Raw genomic sequence first — 24,620 nt, 5'->3', positions numbered from 1 at the left:
GCATCATGTAACGTCAGCTGAACGGGCCTGCCAGGTTTGTTGGAGATTTTTACTATGCCAAAAGATAAATCGCAATATATTTTTGTAGTGTACTTTTAGGATTGCTTTCTCACAAGTGACTGGACAGAGAATGTTTTCTGGAGGGAACAGAAAAGGCTGAGCAGGTTCTGGTTGGACGGCTAGAAAAATGTTCCCTTAAAGTCCTGGAAAATTATGGCCTAGAATTGAGTGGATGCTTATAAAAGAATATATCTGTCAGTTTGACGAGAATGTTCAAAGCCTCCAGTACGTCAGAGGCACGGACGTCTGTGTCTTAGGTGGATATGACTGTTTCCTCATGAAATGTCAGTGGTTCATACTTTATTTATTTATTTATTTTTTGTTAGGGGTCTGTTTAAAAGCAGAATAACTGTTTCTTCTGTTGCAGTGGTAAAGGTTTTCTGATATGCATTCTGATTGTATTGCATTGTATTATATGGTGTTTTATTGTGCTGTGTTGCGTTTTATTTTGTTGTGTTGTATTGTGTTGTGTGGTAATGCACATCTCCATTGCAGGAGATGGTATGTTTCCACGGATGCCAGTGATGAACGGGCTAACGGGACCGAACCACCCCCACTTTCCCTCGGGTCCCATGGGCCCTGGTGGGGTGGGACCCTGCGTCCCCAACAACTTCTCTCCGATTCAGCGCATGCCATTCCCCGAAAACATGAGGTTCGACCAGCTGCACCCGCACCCCATACCACCCTGCCTGTCTGTCCTCCCTACCCATTAACAGAAAACATGTTTTCAGCTTAACCCTTTGTAGAGTAGTTTTTTTTGGAATGTTTTTCCAAAATTCCAAGTAGGTGTTCTAGAACTCCAGTGCTTTCAATTACCAGTAGTGTTTGTTGCACCAGCATTAGAATGTTCGCAATCTTGATCGTGATCTTACACAAGGGTTTAACCGGGCAAATGGTTGACTTATGTACCTGATCTATAACCCTGAAAGACAGAATGTAAGCAAGTAAAATGATTGCTTTGGTAGAGTCTAGGTTATTCCTCTTCAGAGTGGTTTTTAAGCCTGGTATCAGGTAATCTAAAAATGATAATATGCTATCTTGACAATATCCCTGCACCTGCGCCCCGCCCAGGGAGAAGAAGTTCAACCCCATGCGGAGCGAGATGGGACGCCCCTGGCCTGCACCTGCGCCCGGCCCAGCCCCTCTCGCCGCCCCCTTGCCCGAGGGGGAGACTGACACCATGTCCAATGCCCAGCGGAGCACGCTGAAGTGGGAGAAGGAAGAGACCCTGGGGGAGTTGGCCACAGTCGCCCCTGTCCTCTACACCAATGTCAACTTCCCCAACCTCAGGGAAGAGTTCCCAGGTGAAATGCCCCATTTCCTCACAGCACTGACCGTTTGCTCAATAGTCTTGCAATACCGTGTCTCATTGAAAAAGCAGTGGCTACAAATTATGGAATATGATGCAATGATAGCAACAGCCATAAACGTGGCAGTTATTTATATTTTATATGTTTTTATAATAAATAAATATAAAACCTATAGAAATACTTCTACATTACCCAGAGTGTGATTGTTTCAGGTGTCAAGGACTGATCAAGATTTCTGTTGGTTTTAGACTGGACAACCAGGGTTAAACAAATCGCTAAGCTCTGGAGGAAGGCTAGCTCTCAGGAGAGAGCCCCATATGTGGTAAGAAGCCCCATATACAGTGCTACTTATTAACTTTTGTTACTATAAATATTCAGCTAATTTCTGTCTTGTGAGTATCAAATTACACTTGGCTGTGTCAAACAAATCATGTCTGTTACAAAAGCATGCCTACTAAATAAATAATGATTAGAGTAATAATAAATGTTTATCATTTGCTGCACTAGATCAAAGGAATATATTAGACATTATATTCCTCCTTTTCCTGTATGAAAATAAAATGCAGTCTATTCACGGTTTTGTGAGCTGGTGCATCGCAGCACGTTGGAAACAGCAAGGCCTGATTTTTTTTTTTCCTGTGGAGAATTAGATGATGTTTTTCTGAATAAATTTTGCTCCCTTGAAGTAAACTTTAGAGGGGGCACTAGGGAGACAGCAAGAGCTCATGCATCTGTTTGTGCATGCTTCTGTTCTCCACATTTCAGTTTTCTGAAGGCTTTTCATAACCCGTGGGCTTCCTTTTACTTTTTCTTTGAGCTTTCATTGCATAACTTTTTAACGTAACAGGCTTATGAAGAACTTTTTTTTTTAAGACTATCTAAATGACTCGCCGTGGCTGTGCTGCATCATCTCGTGCCAGAAAAATGTATGGCTTCACTTATAAGTGCTCAAATAACCTCTAAATTTTTATATAAATCTGGATATTGTGAAATATTAATGGCCCGAAGTGTCCAAGAGATACGGTCTAGACACACTGTTACTGTTACCTTTTTTCTTTGTGTGTTTCTGCTATACTCAAACTCGAATTAGTCAACATGATAATATTGTGTGTTGAACGCAGATTGATATTCAGGTATACATAAAAGGTTAACCTTTTAAAGTAGGAAGCTGTTCATATGAACTTTACCTCACAGTAGCTACAGTGCTGAAATCATTTCTTTATGCAACTAGGCTGCAAATACTGTGAACACCTACTTAAAGGCTTAAAAGCTATGTTTTTGAATCTCAGTACTCCGATCAATGCCAGGACTTTTCATCTTCGTTCCTTTGAAATGCTTTTTCTGTGTAATTTTTTTTTCTCCCAGCAAAAGGCCAGGGATAACAGAGCGGCCTTGCGCATAAACAAGGTTCAAATGTCCAATGAGTCCATGAAGAGACAGCAGCAGCAGCAGCAGCCCGATCTCTTCGACCCCAGCGTGCCCCTGGACTCCGAGAGCCTTTTCAAGGACCCGCTGAAGCACAAGGAGTCTGAACACGAGCAGGAATGGAAGTTCAGACAGGTGAGGGAAGGGAGTCGCAACAGCGTGCGTGCACGGCACCGTCATCAACTCACCATCGCATGTTTTGGGGGGAACGGTGGCCTGCTGTGTGTGTGTGTGTGTGTGTGTGTGTGTGTGCGCATCCACGCATGAGCAAGCACAAAACAAAATAATGGAGCTTGAGTTTGGGCGGGGTTGTGGGGCGTGAGATTGATCGTAACCTAGGGCCAATGTAATTAGCAAGACTTGATTTCTTTTGTAAAATATGTGCATGGATGAGTGGTCATTTTTATGCACTTGGCGCTGTGTGGGGTACTAATTCTGAATTTGCATTGAAAAGGGAGAGTTAATTCAGATGTGGGGACCCGTTAAGAAGCAGCAGGAAAAGGTCCCAAAAACCAAAGCCATAAAATCATCAAATAAAGAAGTCCTTTTTGGACATTCCAGCCAGGCAACTATAGCTACAGGATGTGGAAAAATGTCTCTGGTAAGATCCCAGGCAAAGCACTGTTCTGGCATCTGTCTGCCAAGAACCCATAAAATAAGTTTACAAGGTGTAAGAAAAGAAACAGTAAGTAGAGATGTAGGGAGAGAAGTGGCTAACTGCTAAATCAGTTCCTTGGTCTACAAAAAAGAACACTAATGAAGTCCACTAAGCTATATTTCATCGCTTTATTTCACATTCAGTGTCACATCGCTGGAATGTAGATTGTTTCCTCTGCATGGCATTAACAACATCTTTAGATCTGTTCAAGGGTTGCTTGTAGCTAAGAGAGGAAAGACCTAGAAGCATGTCATCACTGTATTTACTAATTCAATTCATATTAAAAAAGTGCCCACAAAAGTGTCTATTTTTTTTGTTTCCACAATAGCAAATGAGACAAAAAAGCAAACAGCAGGCCAAGATTGAAGCTACCCAGAAGCTGGAGCAGGTTAAAAATGAACAGCAGCTACAACAGCAGCAGCAGCAGCAGCTGCAGTATAGCAGCCAATCAGGGGGCGAGCCTGCCTCCAGTGGAAACCAGAGTCCTGCGACACCCCAACCAAGCAATGGAAACACATCCCCATTGCAACCTATAAATCCCAAAGAAGGGTTCCCTAGGTCCCAGCTACCAGTGCCCCCCTCGTCTGCTCCCTTGGACGATGTGTTTGTGCGCCCCCAGCCTCCACCCCCCGCCACTGCACGGACTCCGATCCAAGACACCTGTTTCCAGGGGCAGCAGCCACAGGCTTCATCCCCACAGATTTTCCCGCCCAGCACCTCTGCTTCCCGACCAACCTCCCCATGGGACCCCTATGCCAAAATGGTGGGGACCCCTAGGCCACCACCTACAGGGTCAGGCACTACCCGGAGGAGCTCGGTGGGGCCACAATCCCCTGCCCATGAGCCCTTTGGCTCACCCACATCCATGTACAGCGAGGCCTATACCACGCAGCTTGACACTCCCCGTTCCACCGTGCCTAACGACCCATTTGTGAAACCCATGGGGCCGCCAAGGGCTGGCCCCATTCCTGAGCCCACAGGGAGGCATGCAGCGGGCGGTGGCACTGGAGATTCGTTCACCCGGCTAGGGCTCAGAGCTGAGGTCTACCAACGCATGTCCCACAACCGGATGATCCTCTCTGACCCCTACTGCAAGCCACTGCTAACCCCCATCCCTGGCAGCAATGAATCCGGCTCTGTCTCTCTGTTCAAAGCCCCTATGCCACCTCCCCAATCCCAGGATCCTTTTGGGTCTGCGCCATCCACCCCGCGGCGTCCGGCCGTGGATTCCTATGAAAAGCCTGGGTTTTCCCAAAATGAGGATAGCGACCCCTATGCACACCCTCCCCTCACTCCACGTCCGTCCATGAATGATAGCTTCTCCACCCCTCCTAGAATGGCTCGGCACCCCCAGGGTACCCTCTTCTCAGCACCTTTGCCTATGAGCCGGCATCCCCACCGAGATCCATTCACACAGACCCCTTCAACCCCCAGGCCTGATTACTCCCAGCAGTCCCCTGATCCTTACGCTCAACCCCCTGGCACCCCTAGACCATCTGTGGACCCCTATGCTCTACCACCTGGCACCCCTAGACCACCTGTTGACCCCTATGCCCAACCACCTGGCACCCCAAGACCATCTGTTGACCCCTATGCTCAACCACCTGGCACCCCAAGACCATCTGTTGACCCCTATGCCCAACCCCCTGGTACCCCTCGACCATCCGCTGACCCTTATGGTCAGCCGCCTGGCACCCCCAGACCTGATCCTGACCCTTATTCACAGCAGCCCTTCACTCCTAGGCTGACCCCTGCAGATCAGTATCCTCAGCAGCAGCCCATTCGCATGTCATCCCCTTCCCAACCAGTAGACCCTTACGCCCGACCACCGGGGACCCCAAGACCCACAAACATCCAGCAGCTCGGTACTGCAAGACTGGTGCTGAATGACCCTTATGCCCAGCCACCGGGCACCCCCCACCCCGGAGCGTCCCATGGGGACCCGTTCGCTCGGCCGGCAGCCCTTGGCACCCAGACGCCTAAACAGTCTGGTATGGTGGATGATGGCTTTGGCCAGCTGCAGCCTAACCAAGCTGGCCTGACTCTGGCTCATGACCCCTATGAGCAGGCGCCAGTGACCCCACGCCCACAGTCTGGGGAGAGTTTTGCTCATGACATCAAAGATCAGCCTGGGATAGGGCATGAGGGTACTTCCCTGGCTATGGGGCATTTACCAAATCTCCCACAGTCCACAGGGAATGCCCCTGATGCTCAAAGCAGCGGGGTACAGCCTCTTCTGGTAGACTCCGAAGAGAAGCTCAAACAGGTATGGATCAGCAGACTGTTCCTCATTCAAAGACAACATATGATGAGGCCTGAGTTGAAGATGGCAGCTTCTGTTGTGTTTGCATGTCATATGGTTGGTAGAGATAAAGGATCAGGGGGCTGCTGTGTGGTTTAATTTGAGAAAACACTGGGTTCTAGTATATGGATCTAGTTTAGCAGAGATGAGGATACCGTGCTCTCGCCAATTGATGGAACATGTTAAAATGTTAAAACAAAAAAGGTTAAATATATCAAATGACTTGGAATGTTGTGATGTTATCTATCCATTAAAAATGGATATAGTATTTTTTTCATTTCTTGTACATATCCCTTCTCTTCTTTCTGTTCAGCGGCAGCGTCTGAGGGAGCTGATCCTCAGGCAGCAGCAGCAGAAGAGTGCCATCCGCCAGGAGAAGGGCCTTCAGGAGCCACCCATGCCCCAGGCCCCTGGGGGCCCCGGGGGCCCCCGACACTGGTCTCAGGAGGACCCCGGATCCCAGAATGAACTTTTCAGCAGGCCCCCTCCCCCATACCCGGGTATGATGAGAGTTTCTCCGATGGCCCCTGGGGGTCAGAGGTTCCCCGGGCCCTTCCTGAGTGACCAACAAGGGCCCTTCCCATCCAACGGCCAGTTTTCCAGACCTCAGTTTCGTGGAATCATGGGCATGAGACCACACGGTGCAAGGCGAGTTTCAGCAAATGCGATGACATATGTGACATACCAGTGGGATTTTGCATTGCAATTGATTTGAAAAATGTATGTACGATTTGCATTGTAGGAATATGTTAAAACGTTAAGCTGAGTTAAACCTCTATCAGCCATTGCCCTATTTATTATTATCAGTTTATTATTTATAATATCATGGTTATGACAAAAAACAAGCTCTGAATTTTTTGTTTTTTATTTTTTCTCTCCTAATCCAAGGTTTGGAATCCCGGCTGGTGGGCAGGGAGGGCAGGAGCACTTTCTTCGACCCTCGCAGCCCATGCAAGGTTTGATGACGGATGTCCCCCAGCAGATGAGGAGGTCCCTTTCAGGCGATCTGGCCCAGTCAATGGGAGGAAACCCAACCGGTCTCCACCAGCACTTCCCCCCCAGGGGCCTGCAGATGCAGCAGCACAACATCATGGGCCAGCCCTTCATCGAGCTCAGACACCGAGCTCCCGAGAGCAGGCTGCGACTCTCCTTTGGACCCCCTACCATGGCGGCCTCTGACCACCCTCAGCGACCACCAGGGTTTGGGGATGGGGCAGGGCAAGAGTTTGCCAGCAATCCTAGCACAAGGATGGGGACAGGGGTCATGACAGCGGGACAGCCTCATGGCATGGGCGACCACCTGCAAATATCATCCAGCTTAGAGAACCTGCACCAGCTCCCTGCTATGACAATGGGAGCTGGCCCCCAGCACCCTCCCCTAATGCGGTCACTAAGCCACCCAGCTACTATCGAGTCCTTTGGCATGGCTCCACCCACTCTCCTCCCCCTGGCAGCTCCGCCTGCTGAGCAGCGAGATGAGATTCCAATGGTCCCTTCTGAGGCTATGGAGGAGAAGCTTGATACCGAAGACTCCGCTGTGAAGGATTTGGAGGATGTAGAGGTGAAAGACCTGGTCGATGACGACCTGGAGAACCTCAACCTAGACCCAGATGATGGGAAAGACCTGGACCTGGAGGCTAATGACCTGCACCTGGATGATCTACTGACGTCCGGGAATTTCGACATCCTCGCCTACACGGACCCTGAGCTTGACCTTGGAGACAAGAAGGATATGTTCAATGAGGAGCTGGACCTCAACGACCCCGTCGAGGAACACGGCGAGGCCTCCGAAATGCAGAAGGCACTGTCCGAGAAGAGGAACGCTAGCTCAGCCTCGTCAGTGTCAGCACCACATGCTGTGCTTAAGGAGGAAAAACCACTTAGTGCAACAGAGCAGAGTCGAGTCAAAAGGGAAACCGGCACTGGTGATGACCCAGCTCATCCATTGCGTTCTGAGTTAACTGTTAAAACTGAAGTCAAAGAGGGAATGTGTCAAAACCTAGAGATCTCCAGCTGCCCAGGGCAAACCAGTGATGGGTCATATAATAACCAGGAATGCCTGGAGGCTGCTCAGTCTTGTGCTGAGGCTTCCAAACCCGGCTCCACAGCAATTCTCTCCAACCTAGTAGTCCAGGAGAAGCAGGGGGAAACCAGAATGGTCCCAACAACCATTGCCAACCCACTTGACCCCGTGACTCAAGCTAACCCAGGCCTGCATCAGAACCATTGCCTTTCGGTACCAGATCATCCTATGAACCCAAACCTCAGGATGGACCCTTCTTTTGCTCAGGGGGCAGCAATGGGAAACTCAGGGTTCCCACTCAGACAACCTCCCTGCCAGAGCTTTGGAGTCACAGTCCAGCAGGCCTACCCAGGCCTACCAATGGGGGGTCAGCACCTCCCCCGTAATCTGGTGCCCCAGGGCCAGCAGGCAGCATTCCCGCAGGACCAGGGCCCCCACTCAACAGCCCAGCACAACAGGCCCCTGCTCCTGGAAGAGCAGCCGCTCCTCCTGCAGGATCTCTTGGACCAAGAGAGGCAGGAGCAACAGCAGCAGAGACAGATGCAGGCCATGATCCGCCAACGCTCCGGTGACTCCTTCCCCAGCATTGGTGAGACCACCATCCAGCTCCCCGGTAACACACCAAGCTTTTTACAATGTTATTGCCTCTTATCAACCCACTTGATATAGTGGCAAGTTACTGTGTGTGAATGGAGAAAAGCTTGTGTGCATACGCATTTGTGGATGTGTGGAACGACATGGGTGTTGAGTTTTGAATCACGGGAGAATCAAATATTTCCTAATTATATCATAAGGTCTGTCCTTTATTGAACAGCACTAAGCCACAGAAACATGGATGATTAACGGCTAGATGCTTGTATACAGCAATGCATTTTTACTGCAGGAGCCCTTTCTTCTGAGGACAGGAGAGGGCAATGATGTTGAATACAAGAGACTGGGCATATAAGCAGAAGGTTGCCGGTCTCATTCCCTATTGTACTCTGCAAGACACGATTCTTAACCTTAATAAATTTACATGATATGGGGATGCCATGTCAGCATGAATCTGAGTAAATTAAGGGCAGTTCTCAAGCATATAACTACACGTTTTGGCTAGTATCTGTGGGTAATAGCATTTGGTGTGTAGGGATGAGACAATTTTCTCTTCTCTTACAAATAAGTGAGTCTGTTGTGCTTGTTTATCCATTTCTGACCAGCAATTTTACATGTGCAAGAACACCATAAAGTTGTTCATTGAAAGTGAATTGCTAAGTGGCTATGCATCTGCAGGAATTATTTTACAGTGAAGTAAAATTTTGTGGGAATTGTCTTCCAAACCTGTAGACTTTGATGCCATAACAGACCCAATCATGAAAGCCAAGATGGTGGCCCTGAAAGGGATCAACAAAGTGATGGTGCAGAACAACATGGGAATGCCTCCAATGGTCATGAACAGGTATGAACCCTCAACCAAGTCCTTAAAAATGATCTGTCCTGGGTGTTTATGCCTTTTTGCTACTGATTTTTGCTTTCTGACAGAAGACAATTTACTTCCTTTGGCAGGATTCAGCTAGGTGGTCAGCAAGTTCCTGGAGAACAGTGTCCTGACAGTGGTGCAGTTCTGCAGAGTGCTGTTGGACAGGTAGGAACCATTTTGCTTCCACTGTCTGCTTTTTACCACTGGTTTTGCCGAAGGAGGATCTTACTACATTTTTGCCCTTTGTCTTCTAAAATTGTGTTGCAGGACATCAAGGTGGCACAACACTTGGCGAGACCTAACCCCCCAAATTTAGGGCCTGGATTCCCAAGTATGTATATAATGATGTTTTTATTAAACTTCAGTGTTTAATGAAACAAATGACTCTGTCAGTTAAAGGAGCTCATCAAAAGTCAGACCTTGTGTATTTTTTCAATAGATGCAAATTATTTCTCAAAAGCCATTTTGTAATTGCTGCAGGACCTGAACCCCCCCCCCCCCTTAAAAAAGCTAAAGCATCTCAGTTATCCATGGCCCTGTCATCTAGGTAAAGGGATGATGGTCACCTCTCTTTCAGACGACGCTCAAAAGAAACAGTATGAGGACTGGCTGAAGGACACCCAGCAGCTGCTGCAGATTCAGCAGAAGTTTCTGGAAGAGAAGATCGGGGCCCACAGGAAATCTAAAAAGGCCCTCTCGGCCAAGCAGCGTACAGCCAAGAAAGCGGGTCGCGAGTTCCCTGAGGAGGACCAGGAGCAGCTGAGACATGTGACAGAGCAGCAGAGCGTGGTGCAGAAGCAGCTCGAGCAGGTTGGTCAGACCCCCCCTGCTGTTGTCACACAGACCCTGATCACAACTCATCTCTCCATTTAAGGCTTAAGAAATAAATATGAGTTCCATACCACACAGTTTAAGCGTTGCTATAATAATATAACGATAATAAAAACAACAGTAATAAAATTTTACAAGGAGTTTTATTGATATGGTCTTTGTTATAAACCAAGTTGATTTCATTAAGTCCCTCCTTTAGTTATACCACGGCTACAGTGATGACATCAATGGCCTCTAAAGATAATTGCCATGCTGGATATACATTTTTACACCCTACCGATGTGCGTGGTTATCCTCCTGTTTAAAAAAAAAAAAAGGAAATATGTCACATTCATAATGAGTTAATCTCCCATCAGAGAGTGGATATGAGCATAATTTCCGCTAAATGCTAATTTAAAGATTTCAACCAGGTGGAGAAGCACTGTTTTGAGATTGCATCTTGTTTGCTCTGCTTGTGGAGTAGTGTTTATTGCAAAAAAAGTCCAGGGGGGAAATAAACAATTAATTGAGATCATACTTTGCAGTGAGGGGAATGTCCCCGGTTCCCTCCTTGCTTAAAATTGGTTTATCCCACGCAGTATTTCCTTCTCCTTTGACCTTTCCCTGACAGAACACAAGGAGACCTCGCTCTGTTCAGTGCCCTGGAGAATACGGACGATGAATTTATACCCTGACATTTTCAGATTCTGTTCTTCCTTCTGTCAACATTTGTCCCAAAGTCCTCTTTATATAGCTTATACAACCTTGATGTTTTTCCAACTCTTCTCCCACTCTGCTTCACAGATGGCTGTACACCGATTTATGGGATTTATGTGGCACTGTGCTCAACAAATTGGCCAGGCTCTGTTTAAAGGGGTCTTGTGTAGTAGTACATGATAACCTTCATATGGGTAGAATAAAACCCCAGAACTTTATTTGTGAATGTTCACACCCTTCATGTTACTGCAGATTTTAAATTTCATAGACTAGATGATTATAGCCCTTTGTAAATTTTACATCTATGATACTTCATCTAATTAGCTTTACGTAGTGTTATAAACCATTACTCTCTGTACACCACAATGTTATAGAATTATGCTTTTTGTGTTGTTTTCGTAAATACTTTTTTTGTCATTTTTCTTCCAAACATAGTTATACAGTAATTGCGTTTCAATAAACCAAATTTTTATTTTTCCCCCAAACATTGCTTTAATTAGTAAGTCTAAATAATTTGGTTATGATTTGCTCTAATTAGCCATTTACATGCTCCAGTTTTACATATGCAAAGTTAGAAATGTGAATTGAGTTTGCAAGGTGTCCAAATTATACTGCCCACCCATCATTCTCTCCCAATACCCCCCCATAAACAGGACTGACTGTTGGTCAGCAGCTCATTGGCCAAAATGGGTTATGTTGATTTTTACAGCGCTGACTTAATTTTTTTTCCCCACATTTTATGGGTTTTATGAGAGAATGTGCTCATAGTAATGCTCTGTACTTTTCCCAGTGCTTGCAGTGGATATGCTCATGCTTATTTTTCTAGCCCTAAAAGTATTTATTTATTTATTTACTTACTTACTTACTTACTTATTTACTTATTTATTTATTTAAAGATACGGAAGCAGCAGAAGGAACATGCTGAGCTAATAGAAGAGTATCGGGTCAAAGAGCAGGAACAGCAGTGCAGCATGCCGCCACCCATAATGCCTGGAGCTCCGCCCCAAGGAGCCGTGATGCCTGGAGCCCCGCCCCAAGGAGCCATGATGCCTGGAGCTCCGCCCCAAGGAGCCGTGATGCCTGGAGCCCCGCCCCAAGGAGCCATGATGCCTGGAGCTCCGCCCCAAGGAGCCGTGATGCCTGGAGCTCCGCCCCAAGGAGCCGTGATGCCTGGAGCCCCGCCCCAAGGAGCCATGATGCCTGGAGCCCCGCCCCAAGGAGCCATGATGCCTGGAGCCCCGCCCCAAGGAGCCATGATCCCTGGGCCCCTGCCCATGGGCCAGCCCATGATGAGTCACATGATGCAAATGCAGCAGCAGCACTTGGGCCAGCCTGCCCCGCCCCGCATGACCAGGGTCCCAAGCTGGCAGTCTGGTGCTCCAGGCCCCATGGGGGGCTCCGGAATGCCTCCTCATCTGCCCCCACAAATGCCCCAGCCCACCTTGCCTGGGCAGCTGCCTATGGCGGGAACCAAACCCCTGCCCGCGGGGGCGGCGCCAGCAGGTAACGGCACGGGCCACGGCGACGGCGGCGGAGCCCCTCAGGTGAAGTTTGATGACAACAACCCCTTTAGCGAGGGCTTCCAGGAGCGGGAGAGGAAGGAGCGTCTACGAGAGCAGCAGGAGCGGCAGCGCGTCCAGCTCATGCAGGAGGTGGAGCGGCAGCGAGCCCTGCAGCAGCACCTGGAAATGGAGCAGCAGCAGCCGGGCATTCTGGGAGCTGAAACCAACCGGATGACCTTCTACAATTCAGACATGCCCCATGACTTCATGCAGCCTCAAAGAACCCCACAACAGCAGCAGCAGCAGCAGATGGGGGCGATGTTCCCTCAGCAGCAGGGTATGCAGCCAGGTTTCATGGCCTTGCCCTCTGGCGCCCCCTTCATGTCGGGAGGGGAATGTCAGCCAATGCCGGGAAATGGACCCTTCTCTGTCGAAATGGGACCTAACTTTCAGTCAAAACACCCCATGCTGCCGGGGTCTGGGTTTTCCTTGGGACAGCCCAGGCCTGTGGGCTTTGGGGGGCCCGCCGCAGTGTCCCAGGGAGGTGGCGAGGGTCCGCCCTTTGGCATGGAGCTGCCCACGCCTCTGCCCCCGAACTACCCTGGGTCAGGTCAGTCACTGATTCAGCTCTACTCCAACATCATCCCGGACGAGAAAGGGAAGAAGAAAAGGAACCGCAAGAAGAAAAAGGACGAGGATGCCGAGCCTGTGAAAACTCCATCCACCCCACACTCTGACCTTACCGCCCCCTTCACCCCCTGTGTCTCTGATACCTCCTCCACCCCCACAAGGAGCACCCTGCAGCCCGTGGACCCCGAGGAGGGGACAGGTGTGTCTGAGCACTTATCGGACCAACAGCACAAGGTCCTCTCAGAAATCAAGCTGGAGAGGGTAGAGCCAGGCGACTGCAGTGGGCCCAGGGAGTCCAAGCTGGCGGAGCCGTCAGAGACCGTTAAGGTGGAGGAGGGGAAGGAGGCGGCCTCGCCTCTCTCTGACGGCCAGAGCCCCGCCCACAGCACCAAGGGGGAGTCCGGCAACGAGCTGCTGAAACACCTGCTAAAGAACAAGGGCGCGCCCCATGCCCCGCCCCATCAGATACCGAACGACGGGCCACACTCGGAGGACGAGGGATCGATGGACAGCAGGACCCCGCAGAAGCACACGCCCACAGACGCCGTTGCTTCGGTGAGTGGATGACTCATACCCGCGCAACGATTTCCCTCCTCCTCCTCCTGTTTAAACTTCTGGTTGAGCGGCTGACTCATCCTGAGGTTGTACCGTCAGGACCTGAGATCGAGCCAGGGAAATTATGAAAATGCATGAATGTTGTAAATGTGATTTAGTCACGGGTGGGTGGAGGGAATTTATAGAGAAGTGTATTTCAGCACCACTAAAATAGGTTTTGAGTGTGTTTCCAAACATTTTGCAATTAAGAATGAAGCTTTTACAGTTAACTGCAGAAACACATTCTCTTCTCGACTACTAGATGTGAATATCAACCTGCAACATTTTCTATTCTGTTAGCGCAGCAAAAAACTGCAGGACTGAATAGCTTAGGTCTTGGATACCCAAAATTGGACCATTGAAGCCCTCATGGTTTTGCTTCCTGTGTGATAAATAGTTGAGTTATTGATTGGATGGATGTCACTGATTGACCATACATTTCACTCCCCTGGTGTCCCTGAATAGAGGTTGAAAATAAAAAACAGTAGCACTGCAGACCATGTTTGAGCATCCCTGCTCTAGGGTAATACTTAATGGTCGTTGTATGTCATACCAAGATGGATGCAGGTGTTCAGTTGTCCAGGAACCCTGATATGGTTGGTCTGGTGTTGCCCGAGCAGGGTAAGAAGAAACAACGCAACAAGAGGGTGCCCAAAAGCGTGGAGAAAACCGTGTCCCGTTGCAAAAAGAGGAAGAAGGAAGAGGAACCACAGATGGTCTATTCCAGCACTGACACATTAATGACCCAACTCAAACAGGTACTGCACTGCGCAAGCACATAAATGATCCAACTCAAACAAGTACTGCACCACGCAAGCACATTAATGACCCAACTCAAACGGGTACTGCACTGCGCCAACACATTAATTACCCAACTCAAACAAGTACTGCACCACGCAAGCACATTAATGACCCAACTCAAACAGGTACTGCACTGTGCCAACACATTAATGACCTAACTCAAACAAGTACTGCACTGTGCCAACACATTAATGACCCAACTCAAACAGGTACTGCACTGTGCCAACACATTAATGACCTAACTCAAACAAGTACTGCACTGTGCCAACACATTAATGACCCAACTCAAACAGGTACTCCACTGTGCCAACACATTAATTACCCAACTCAAACAAGTACTGCACTGCGCAGGTATGTTAATGACCCAACTCAAACAGGTACTGCACTGTGCCAACACATTAATGACCCAACTCAAACAGGTACTGCACTGTGCCAACACATTAATGACCTAACTCAAACAAGTACTGCACTGCGCAGGTACGTTAATGACCCAACTCAAACAGGTACTGCACTGTGCCAACACATTAATGACCTAACTCAAACAAGTACTGCACTGCACTGCGCAAGTACGTTAACGACCCAGCTCGACAGATAGTGCACTGCTCAACACGTTAATGTCCCACCTCAAACAGTTGCACTGATGTGTTAATGATCCAACTCAAACAGGTACTGAACTGCTCCAGTACCTGAATGATCTACGTCAAACTGGTACTGCACTGCACCAGTACCTGAATGAGCTACATCAAACTGGTACTGCACTGCACTGACACGTTAATGACCCAACTTAAACACTGCATGAAGAGGTACATTTGCGGGGGTGGATATAAATCCGAAAACTGACACATTTCCTGCCATGTGCAGCATGTGTCAATATCAGAGACCACAGTTTGGTGTTGGAACCGGACATTATTTTGTGCTCAGAGATTTTCTTGTCCAGACACTTGCCATACATTACCAGACGTGGTTGTCCACGTCTCAGTACACTTAGGAAATTTCAGGTCTAAGTTTTTGAATTAATCGGAGTCCAGAAATCCGCAATCACCGGCATGGCCCGGGAGTGTGCAGAGGCTTTTGGAAATTCACACGTTGACTCAGGGGAAACTACCTCTCATGACTGGCACACCCCAAATTTCACTGAAATTTAACGTGCCAGATATCCAGAAAATTTTCACACAGTGAAACGAGTACTGCACTGCACTGACATGTTAATGACAAGCATCAAAGAGATACTGCACTGCGCGGCATGGTAATGACCCAGTTCAAACAATAACTGTGTAAGGATAGTGTGGATAGTGTTGCGGGAAGGAAAAAACAAGTTTATCTGACCCCATTCATTTTCAGTACCTGTAACCAGAATGTTTAGGAAATTTTGTTCATAAAAGCAGAAAAGTGCAGTTGAAACATGAGAAGCACAGAGATAACCTGATGTGTATGCTTTGGTGTTGGGCAGCATACCTGCATCTCGGAGTCTGCCTTACACCAGCACCCTCCTTCCAGCTTCGTCTCAGTGGTCTGGGGCTTGTTTTTAGCTTATGAGAAACTCTGTTATTTGAGTTGGTACTCAGAGGTCTATTCCTAGAAACTCAGAGATCTGTGGTCTTGTTACCTGACTCAGAGCTCTTTGACTTGGAGCTAGTTGCTCGAAGCTCAGAGGTCTCTCAAGACTTGTTAACTAACTTGGTACTCAGCGGTCTCTTCTGACTTAGAGTCCAGTGCTAAAACCCAAACGTCTCTTGCGACTTGTACCTTGCTCTGAGTGAGGTTTGAGGGCTGACTCTGGAACTTCGTTATGCATAGCGCAGTGTCTGAACAATGTTGCACATAAGAACATACATGCTGGCTATTGTGGGTTTTATAACTGGATTCTAGGTAGAGAGCTGGAAAGGAAGATGCAGATGAGGTGAAAGTATGATGGTTTCTTATTAAACATAATCACCGGTTAAGTCTGTGAGAGCAAATATGAACCCATTCAATACCTGTAGCTAAACACAGGATGAGGTGATGGCAAAGGCAAATAAACATGAGCATGTTTACCAGCTGAGTTCATAACCAGAGGATTCCATATGACAGTGACTATGATACCTGGAAAACTGTTAAGCAGATTCTCCCTGAATGTTTCTTTGGACTTCATAAGCATAGGCTACTCATTTAATAAATCAGTCAGTGTTTTACGTTAATATACACTCACCGGCCACTTCATTAGGTGACGAGAGTGGCACCCGGTGTGGTCTTCTGCTGCTGTAGCCCGTCTGCTTCAAGGTTTGACGTGGTGTGCGTTCAGAGATGCTCTTCTGCATACCTCGGTTGTAACGAGCGGTTATTTGAGCTCAAACCAGTCTGGCCATTCTCCTCTGACCTCTGCCATCAACAAGGCATTTTCGCCCAGAGAACTGCCGCTCACTGGATATTTTCTCTTTTTCGGACCATTCTCTGTAAACCCTAGAGATGGTTGTGCGTGAAAATCCCAGTAGATCAGCAGTTTCTGAAATACTCAAACCAACTCGTCTGGCACCAACAACCATGCCACATTCAAAGTCACTTAAATCACCTTTCTTCCCCATTCTGATGCTTGGTTTGAACTTCAGAAGATCGTCTTGACCATGTCTACATGCCTAAATGCATTGAGTTGCTGCCACGTGATTGGCTGATTAGATATTTGCGTTAACGGGTGCAGTTTGCAGTTGAACAGGTGTACCTAATGAAGTGGCCGGTGAGTGTAGTGCTGTGAAGGAATTAAGTTGTGTATTTATGGATTACTGAACTTGTGCCTAATGTACCTTTGTGCATGCCATACAAGTCAGTGAGCTGAAATGAGTGGGCAGTGATACATCTATCATGATTTTACCCCACTAATCCTGGCCTCTGTTTCTGTGGTGAATGTTAACATCGTGTGTTGGATGTTTATCCACCTGTTTGGGCCAGAGGTTTTGGTCACAGTTCAGTTAGCAGCTGGCTGTGCACCTCACACACCTGCTGAGGTAATGCCCCCGTTTGAATAATCACCTGAGGGACGACGCAGGACAACACTAGCAGACCCTGCATGTGTTTAAGGCTCCAGCCACCTGTCTGTGACATGGCCACTGTCCCAGTCATAGATCCCACCCATCACCACTAGCTACGCCCTGCCAAAAATGGTACATTGTTACAACCGGTGTAACCTTGTACAGTATGTTACTGTTTGTGGCTGGGGTACGTGGCACGTAGTTTGTGAATACGTGTGTGACCCCATCTCATTAGCGACTATTAATTAGTTTCATTTGTCAGTAAGAGCTATATTCTTTTACACTAATTAAATTGCTCAAAGAAAAATATTTTAACAAATCAGATATAGTCCAGGTATTCAGCTTTCAGTATTTTCCCCCCTATGCAAGCATTACATCAGTGAGTCTTCTTTTATGGTGTTTTGGCAGCTGCCTTACATGCTAGGCAGGATATTTGACCAATCCTCCATACAGAATGTTTCAGAATCCTTTGGTCTGCACTTGTCCTCTTCAATTCAAAGTGCAAATTTATTGATATGGTTCAAGTCTGGAGACTATGATGGCCATTACAAAATGGTAATTTTGTGGTCAGTTAACCACTGCTTTTTGATATGTAGTAACATACAAACTTTAAGAATTGAAATGGCATGTATAAGGTATTTAGCTAGTTACTCTCCTGTGCAATAAATGTAATATGATGTTCTCTTCCTTTCTTGACAATGTAGGAACTGTATTTCTTGGCAAATGTATGCTTTTGAAAGCAAAATAAACCACTCAAAGCTGTGTGGTTCTCATGATGTATACACACTTAACATAAATTGTATACATATACAGTAAGCTCCATAATGTATGGGACAAACACTTTTTTTTCTGGATTTGGCTCTGTACTCCATGATTTTTTAATTGCAATCGAACGATGGCCATGTGGTTAAAATGCAGATTCTAAACTTTTATTAAAGGATATTTTATACATTTTGCACTTTCTATACCTACCCCCCCCCCCCCTTCCAGGGTGCCATAACATTTAGGAAAAATTGATTCACACCTGTTTTGATTAGTCAGATGTGTTCAATTGCTTCTTTAGGCATAAGAGCTTTCAGTATCCCATCTTCAGTCCTTTATCAGCATAAGGACCAGAGTTGTGCCAGTGCAAGTCAAGGAAGCCATTATCAGTCTGTGAAATGAGAAAAAAACAGTCACCGATATATGCCAAACCTTAGGCATACCAAAATCAACTATTTGGAACATAAGAAGAAAGAGAGGACTAGTGAGCTCAGTAATTGCAAAGGGCCTGATAGGCTAAGGAAGACCTCAATGCTTTATAACTGAATTATTCTGACCATAATGAAGAAACACCTGTCAGACAGATCAGTAACACTCTTCAGGAGGCAGGTCTGGAAGTGTCAGTGACTACTGTCTGCAGAAGGCTTAACAAACCATACTACTGAGGCTACACTACAAGATAAAAACCACTAGTTAGCTTCAGGTTACAGAAGTATCTAAAAGAGCGTGGTGAGTTCTGGAAAAGGTCTTGTGGAGAGACAAGCCCAAGATTTGCTTGTATCAGAGTGACAGCAAGAGCAAAATGTGGAGGCCAAAAGGAACTGGTCAAAATTCAAAAATTCCTTATCTGTGAAACATGGTGGTGGGGGTGTTACCATTTGTGCATCTAAAGCTGCTACATGTTCTGGTTCCCTTGTCTTCATTGATGATGTAACTGCAGATAGTAGCAGCAGAATTAATGTATAAGTCTGCAGAAGCATCTTATTTGTTCCAGTTCAACCAAATGCCTCCAAACTCATAGGATGACTCTTCATCCTACAGCAAGTCATTAACCAAAACATGCTGCTAATGCAACAAAGGAGTTTGTCAAAGCCAAAAACTAGAAACTTCTTGACTGGCAAAGTCATTCACTCAATCTGAATCCAATTGAACATGCTTTTTATATGCTGAAGAGAGAACTTGAGGCAACTGAAAAATATTCCTTTGTCCCAAACATTATGGAATTCCCTGTATAATGAAGTGTATATAAGGGATGCTCCATAATATTTCTCTAATAATAATTATTGACTGGTAATAGTTTGAAATGAACCTTGTAGTGGCAATTGCACAAGCAAAGCTATATGGAGACTCTGTAGCTCTCTGGACTAAAATTGTTGTTATACAAATAAAATTGATGGTTGTGCTCATGGAAGAAAATAAAATATATGAGCACAAACATTTTGGCAAAAAAAAATGACTGTGCATGCATATACATTTAGATTGTCTGTGTCTATGCATGTAGTAATTTTTCCGTGCCAGAATTTTTCTTTTTTGTTTTGCCTTTTTGTTTTTGCAAAAAGTTTAGCTTTTTCTGTTAATCTTCCCATTTTCATTTCTGACTCATAATTGCTTTAATTAGATGTTAATTTTCGTGTCGGTAAGAATAATTTGTGATAATGTTTTAATGGAAGTGTTTGAAGGCCTAAATAGGATCTAAAATTTAAACTAAAAAGAATTATTTTAAAACCGTTAACAAAGGGAAAAGGTTTATGTCCCTCAGTTTCTGAGCAAAGTAGCATGAAGCAGCTTATTAAATTCTTGTTATTCTGGCGACACAGACCTGGTTTGAAAAGAAATTGCTTTGTGATAGACATAAAATGGCAGATTGCGGTCAGTAATGAGATAAATTACTGGAAGTATTCTTTTTTTGATGGGCGGGGGTGCTCTTGTTCCCTTAGTCTCTGTCCCTATCGGTGAAGTCATGGTCTTCTCTCCCTTTCCTCCCTCCCCCCATCCCTCTCTCTGCAGCAGCTGTCCCTCCTGCCGCTGATGGAGCCCATGATCGGGGTGAGCTTCGCCCACTTCCCGCCCTACGGCAGCGGCCAGCTCAACGGGGAGAGCCGCCTCTCCGGCGCTTTTGGCAGCGCCTCCTTGGACGGCGTGTCCGACTACTACTCCCAGCTCATATACAAGGTAACTGCCGCCCCGAGCCCGGGGTCCTGCCCCTGAGCCGGAATGGCTGAAAGGCCTCTGAGAGAGGGGGTGAGGGGAAGAGAGGAGGAGAGAGAGGGGGATCGGAACAGAGGGAGAGTGAGATGCTTCATCTCATCATCATTCAGGTGAGGTTGTGGGACTGTGATAATAGTTGCTGGTTTGATTCCCAGGTTTGAGGCTCTACGTTGTGCCCTTGTGAAAGAGGCTCAGAGTGCTATATAGTCTACTGCGTTAAATATCTGAGAGAATGCCAGTCTGCACCCCTATATGTTCATTTCATTCAGATGGGGGAAAGCAGATAGAGATCACCAAGGTCTCAAATAGAAATAGAATCAATAGAAATGGAATGGATTTGTATGTGGGTTGAGAGTCAGCTACCCTACAAACTGCACCACACGGTCTATGGGTGTTTAAGTGTGCAAACGTTACAGTAGATGTAGAGGGAAATGGAATCTTGTGCTCATCCCTGTGGTGGGTTTGTGTTCACTGTTGCGCACTGTTTCTGGGCTTCCTTCTGCAACAGAACAACCTGAGCAACCCCCCCACTCCCCCAGCCTCCCTGCCCCCCACCCCTCCCCCGCTGGCTCGACAGAAGATGGTGAACGGGTTCGCCACCACCGAGGAGCTGGCCAGAAAAGCAGCAGTCATGGGCAGCCATGATGGTAGGGACACTGCCTTTGACCTTCAACCACACACAATGTCAAAATAAACCATAGTATACAAACAAGGTGTAAATGCTCTTCAGGTGCGGAAAATTTCAGGGTCATTATGTTCATTCCTGTATCCCTCAGTGGCCAAAAGCCTTGTGCCAAAGCAGCTCCAGACGCCGTTTAGGCCCGAGGACCTGCTGGCGCGAGCGATGGCACAGGGGCCCAAAAGCGTGGACGTGCCCGCCTCCCTCCCCACACCCCCCCACAACAATCAGGAGGAGCTCAGGTGGGTCTGTGGAGTGTAATTCATCCCATACACTAATGGCAAACACCCGGCCAAAGCGCGAAGGCACAGCACTCGGAACGGAACGCGGACTGTTGCATTCCACCTCCTTTTCTGGCACCCTCTATTTCTTTCAATTGTTACTTTTTTTAATGGCTTTCCTGCATCCTCTTGTCAACTCTCATTTATTTCTTTATTCTATCTCTCTCCCCTCCCTTCTTCTCTTCGTCGCCTCCCTCCCCTCCCTCCCTCTGCCATCTTTATCCCTCCCCCCCTCTCTCTGTCTCTTTCTTTCTATATTTCTCCCTCTCACCCCCCCCCCCCCCCCCCTCCGTCTCTGTCTGTCTCACACACACAGGGGACAGGAACACTGTGAGGAAAGAGACACCCCGGAAAGCTTTGTCCCCTCCTCCTCCCCTGAAAGTGTGGTCGGTGTGGAGATCAGCCGTTACCCCGACCTCTCTCTGGTGAAAGAGGAGCACCCATCCCCTGCCCCCTCCCCAGTCCTCCCCCTGCTCCCCAGCTCCAGTGGGAAAGGTGAGTTCCTGCCCCCTCCCCCCCACTTTAAAATGAGCTGTTTATTTATGCTTTTGCTTATTACATTGCCCTTATTCCAGAACCAGTTTCCTGATGTTGACTAGCTTTGAAGGTAGCCAGTATGGAAACATTGAAATAGCTTTGCTGGATGCCTGTATAACACAAGATATTTTCTGACTGCGTCCTTCCCCTTTCCTCTGTCATTCAGCGACTGAAGCCAAGCAGCGGGAAGTCAAGATGGAGCCTCAGAGCGTGTTCCCTGGGTCACTGTATGGACAGCCCTCTAACTGCTCCAAAGCAGGACTGGTATCCATAGCGATCAGCCTGAACCCAGCTGCAGCACAGGTGAGTGGCTTTAAGTTGGGATTGGACAGCAGGAATTGGGAAGCGTACCTAACTTTTTCTCTAGTGTCAGAGTTACAAATCTTACCTGAGAAGGGCAAGCATGTATGCAAGCTTTTGCTCTCAGTTCATTTTTATTTCTTTGCTTAGAAAAAACTCTAATCCAGAGCAATTTACACAGCTTATGTTTATTTTTCCATATACACTGAAGCAAGGACCTCTCTTGAGGTTACAACAACAGTGCCACCACTTGGAATTGAACCAGAAATCTCTTTGTTATGAGGGAAAGTCTCTGTCCGTTATTCTGTACTGTTCTAGCCGATTTGGATTTAACCAATTTAATTCATCTTGACTGGACGTTGATTGCACATTCGGTATGATTTTTCCAAAGTCATTCAGTTAATTCCCTTTTAAGCTACTAATGCTGTTGCTGATATGTTACCCTTATTCCAGAGCCTGTTTCCTAATGTTGTGTAGTTTTTGAAGGTCCCCAGTTTGAGAACATTAAAATGGTGTCACTGGATACTTGTACACTGAGCTTCATCATGTTGGTACAAAAGCATCATTACTGTCCACAGAAGACTTCACAAACAGAACGGCCGCTAAAACAGGATGGCCAGGTTACGGTTTGCTAAGAAGTACCTGAAAGAGCCTGCACGGTTCTGTAAACAGGACGTGTGGAGAGCTGAGACCAAGATTCACTCGCATTAGAGTGATGGCAAGGGCAATGTGAGGAGGCATACTACTGCTAAAGCAACAAAGGTTTTTTCAAAACCTAAACTGGATAATTCTTGACTGGCCAAGTCATTATTGGAATCTGAATCCAATTGAGCATGGTTTTCATGTGCTGAAGAGATAGCTTAAGGCAACTATCTCCAAAACAAGAAGGAGCTGAAGATGACTGCAGTACAGGTCTAGCAGAGCATCACTAGAGAAGATACTCAGCACATGGTGGTGTCTATGGGTCACAGACTTCAAGCAGTCATTGCCTGCAAAGGATGTGTGAAAAAGAATTGAACATGACTAATGTAATTTACATAACATTAATATGTCCAAATGTTATGGTGCATTGTAATGGGGGGAGGCTGCATATAAAAAAAGTAGTCATTTCTGCATGGTGAAACCAAAGTGTATAAAAAATACCCTTAAATAAAAGTGCAGCATGCTTACTTTAACCACATTGTTTAATTTCAAGAAGAAAACACTCTTATGGAGGCCTGTGGCCAGACAGGTCCTTCTCATTCAGCGGTGCACATCCGTTCCCTGGGCGAGTGAAGGGTGGCTGTGGATGGGGGGCGGGGGGGAACAGGGATTAGATTAGAAAACTTACTTGTGGGACTGATAGCAGCAAGGTTCCACGCATCGTGGCGAGGACGGCCAGCTAACCGTTTCGGGCTGCTGCATTCCAGAACATTCCGGGCGTGGTGGCGGCGGTGGCAGACTTGCTGTGCGTGAAGATCCCCGGCAGCTACGAGGTCAGCAGCGCCTCTGACAGGGGCCCCCTGATGCTGCTCGGCGGCACTGGCCCCCAGGGCATCATGAGGTTCCTGAGGCCCCCGGGGATGATGTCATCTCAGGTCACCGTCACTCCCAGAAGCAACGGTGAGCAGTGACGTCTGCACGGCCAGGATGAGTGTCTCCCATGCACTCTGTAACATCTCGGAACCAGCTTACTGGGTGAAAGAAACGGAGGGAGAAATACTGAGAGAAACCCCACTGAATTAGGCTGGGATTTCATTTCTGGCATCGTGGGATTGCTTTTATCTTCATATTTCTTTATCATCTTTTAGTTTTATTTATTTATTTATTTATTTATTTTTTATTTTCAGATACACAGGCCCAAGTGTGATGATTTATAGATTTATAGTCGTCTCATTTTTTCCCCAAGTTATGCTTCACCTGGATTAGCTAGCACTCTTTGTATTTCTTTATTAGTTGTCGAGGGACCCCATTTTGTCTGGATCACATGGTCTTTTTGGTCTCTGATGGTGATGCGTGTTGTTGTCTATCCTAAGATTGTAGCGTGTGAATGCAAACAAGTAATGATTTTAGATCTCGTTAGTGCACCCTCTCGCTTTTAAGTGTGTGATATCTGATCTTTTCTAATGAACAAAGTCTGCCATCTTCATTGCCCAAACGAGAATTGCAGGCTGTTTGCACTCTTTGAAATAGTCATATTTAATTGCCTTCATTTCTATTCCAGTTTTCACTTTGATATGCAGCAGCCCGAAAAAAAAATTAAAGTCTGTATATACCAAATAAAATGTCAATATTTAATCATATAGCAAACAGACTGAAACTACCAGAGATATAAATGCAATTAAGGCATACTATGCAGGATTTTTAGCCTTGCTGTGGTCTTGTGTTTACAATCAAAGAAGTCTCTTCCTCCTTCCTCAACCCTACCCACTCACCTCGGTTTTATGGTTTTATATGTTATGCCGTTTTTATTTTTGTATCTCCATTTTTGTATCTCCATTTCAGCGTTGAGGGAAAGCTGTTCCAAGGTTGTCTCTGGTTTTGGAACGAGCCCTATCAGCTTGTCGTTTCGTTTTGCTGTACT

At 46.8% G+C, this 24,620-nt stretch overlaps 1 protein-coding gene across 10 annotated transcripts in view; it reads left to right on the top strand.

Moving 5' to 3' along the window:
- Positions 1–24,620, top strand: part of kmt2ca (lysine (K)-specific methyltransferase 2Ca) — a 148,282-nt gene that overhangs the window by 112,022 nt on the left and 11,640 nt on the right. For 6 of the 10 annotated variants that reach the window (XM_035416154.1, XM_035416152.1, XM_035416155.1 and 3 more), the window contains 20 exons: positions 556–712; positions 1,132–1,364; positions 1,619–1,692; positions 2,736–2,930; positions 3,250–3,396; positions 3,782–5,719; positions 6,069–6,403; positions 6,644–8,391; positions 9,102–9,213; positions 9,321–9,399; positions 9,502–9,565; positions 9,812–10,044; positions 11,658–13,448; positions 14,108–14,245; positions 20,060–20,224; positions 20,769–20,907; positions 21,037–21,181; positions 21,537–21,715; positions 21,924–22,060; positions 23,467–23,659. In XM_035416154.1, coding sequence (XP_035272045.1) covers positions 556–712; positions 1,132–1,364; positions 1,619–1,692; positions 2,736–2,930; positions 3,250–3,396; positions 3,782–5,719; positions 6,069–6,403; positions 6,644–8,391; positions 9,102–9,213; positions 9,321–9,399; positions 9,502–9,565; positions 9,812–10,044; positions 11,658–13,448; positions 14,108–14,245; positions 20,060–20,224; positions 20,769–20,907; positions 21,037–21,181; positions 21,537–21,715; positions 21,924–22,060; positions 23,467–23,659 — 8,202 coding nt within the window. The remainder of the gene's footprint in view (positions 1–555; positions 713–1,131; positions 1,365–1,618; positions 1,693–2,735; positions 2,931–3,249; positions 3,397–3,781; positions 5,720–6,068; positions 6,404–6,643; positions 8,392–9,101; positions 9,214–9,320; positions 9,400–9,501; positions 9,566–9,811; positions 10,045–11,657; positions 13,449–14,107; positions 14,246–20,059; positions 20,225–20,768; positions 20,908–21,036; positions 21,182–21,536; positions 21,716–21,923; positions 22,061–23,466; positions 23,660–24,620) is intronic. The other 4 variants (XM_035416151.1, XM_035416150.1, XM_035416158.1 and 1 more) reach the window with 4 other exon arrangements.

Source organism: Anguilla anguilla, chromosome 4 (assembly GCF_013347855.1).
Source record: "Anguilla anguilla isolate fAngAng1 chromosome 4, fAngAng1.pri, whole genome shotgun sequence".
Classification (NCBI taxonomy): domain Eukaryota; kingdom Metazoa; phylum Chordata; class Actinopteri; order Anguilliformes; family Anguillidae; genus Anguilla; species Anguilla anguilla.
Note: the sequence above shows the minus strand (reverse complement) of the source record. Positions and strands in the feature narration are given on the sequence as shown.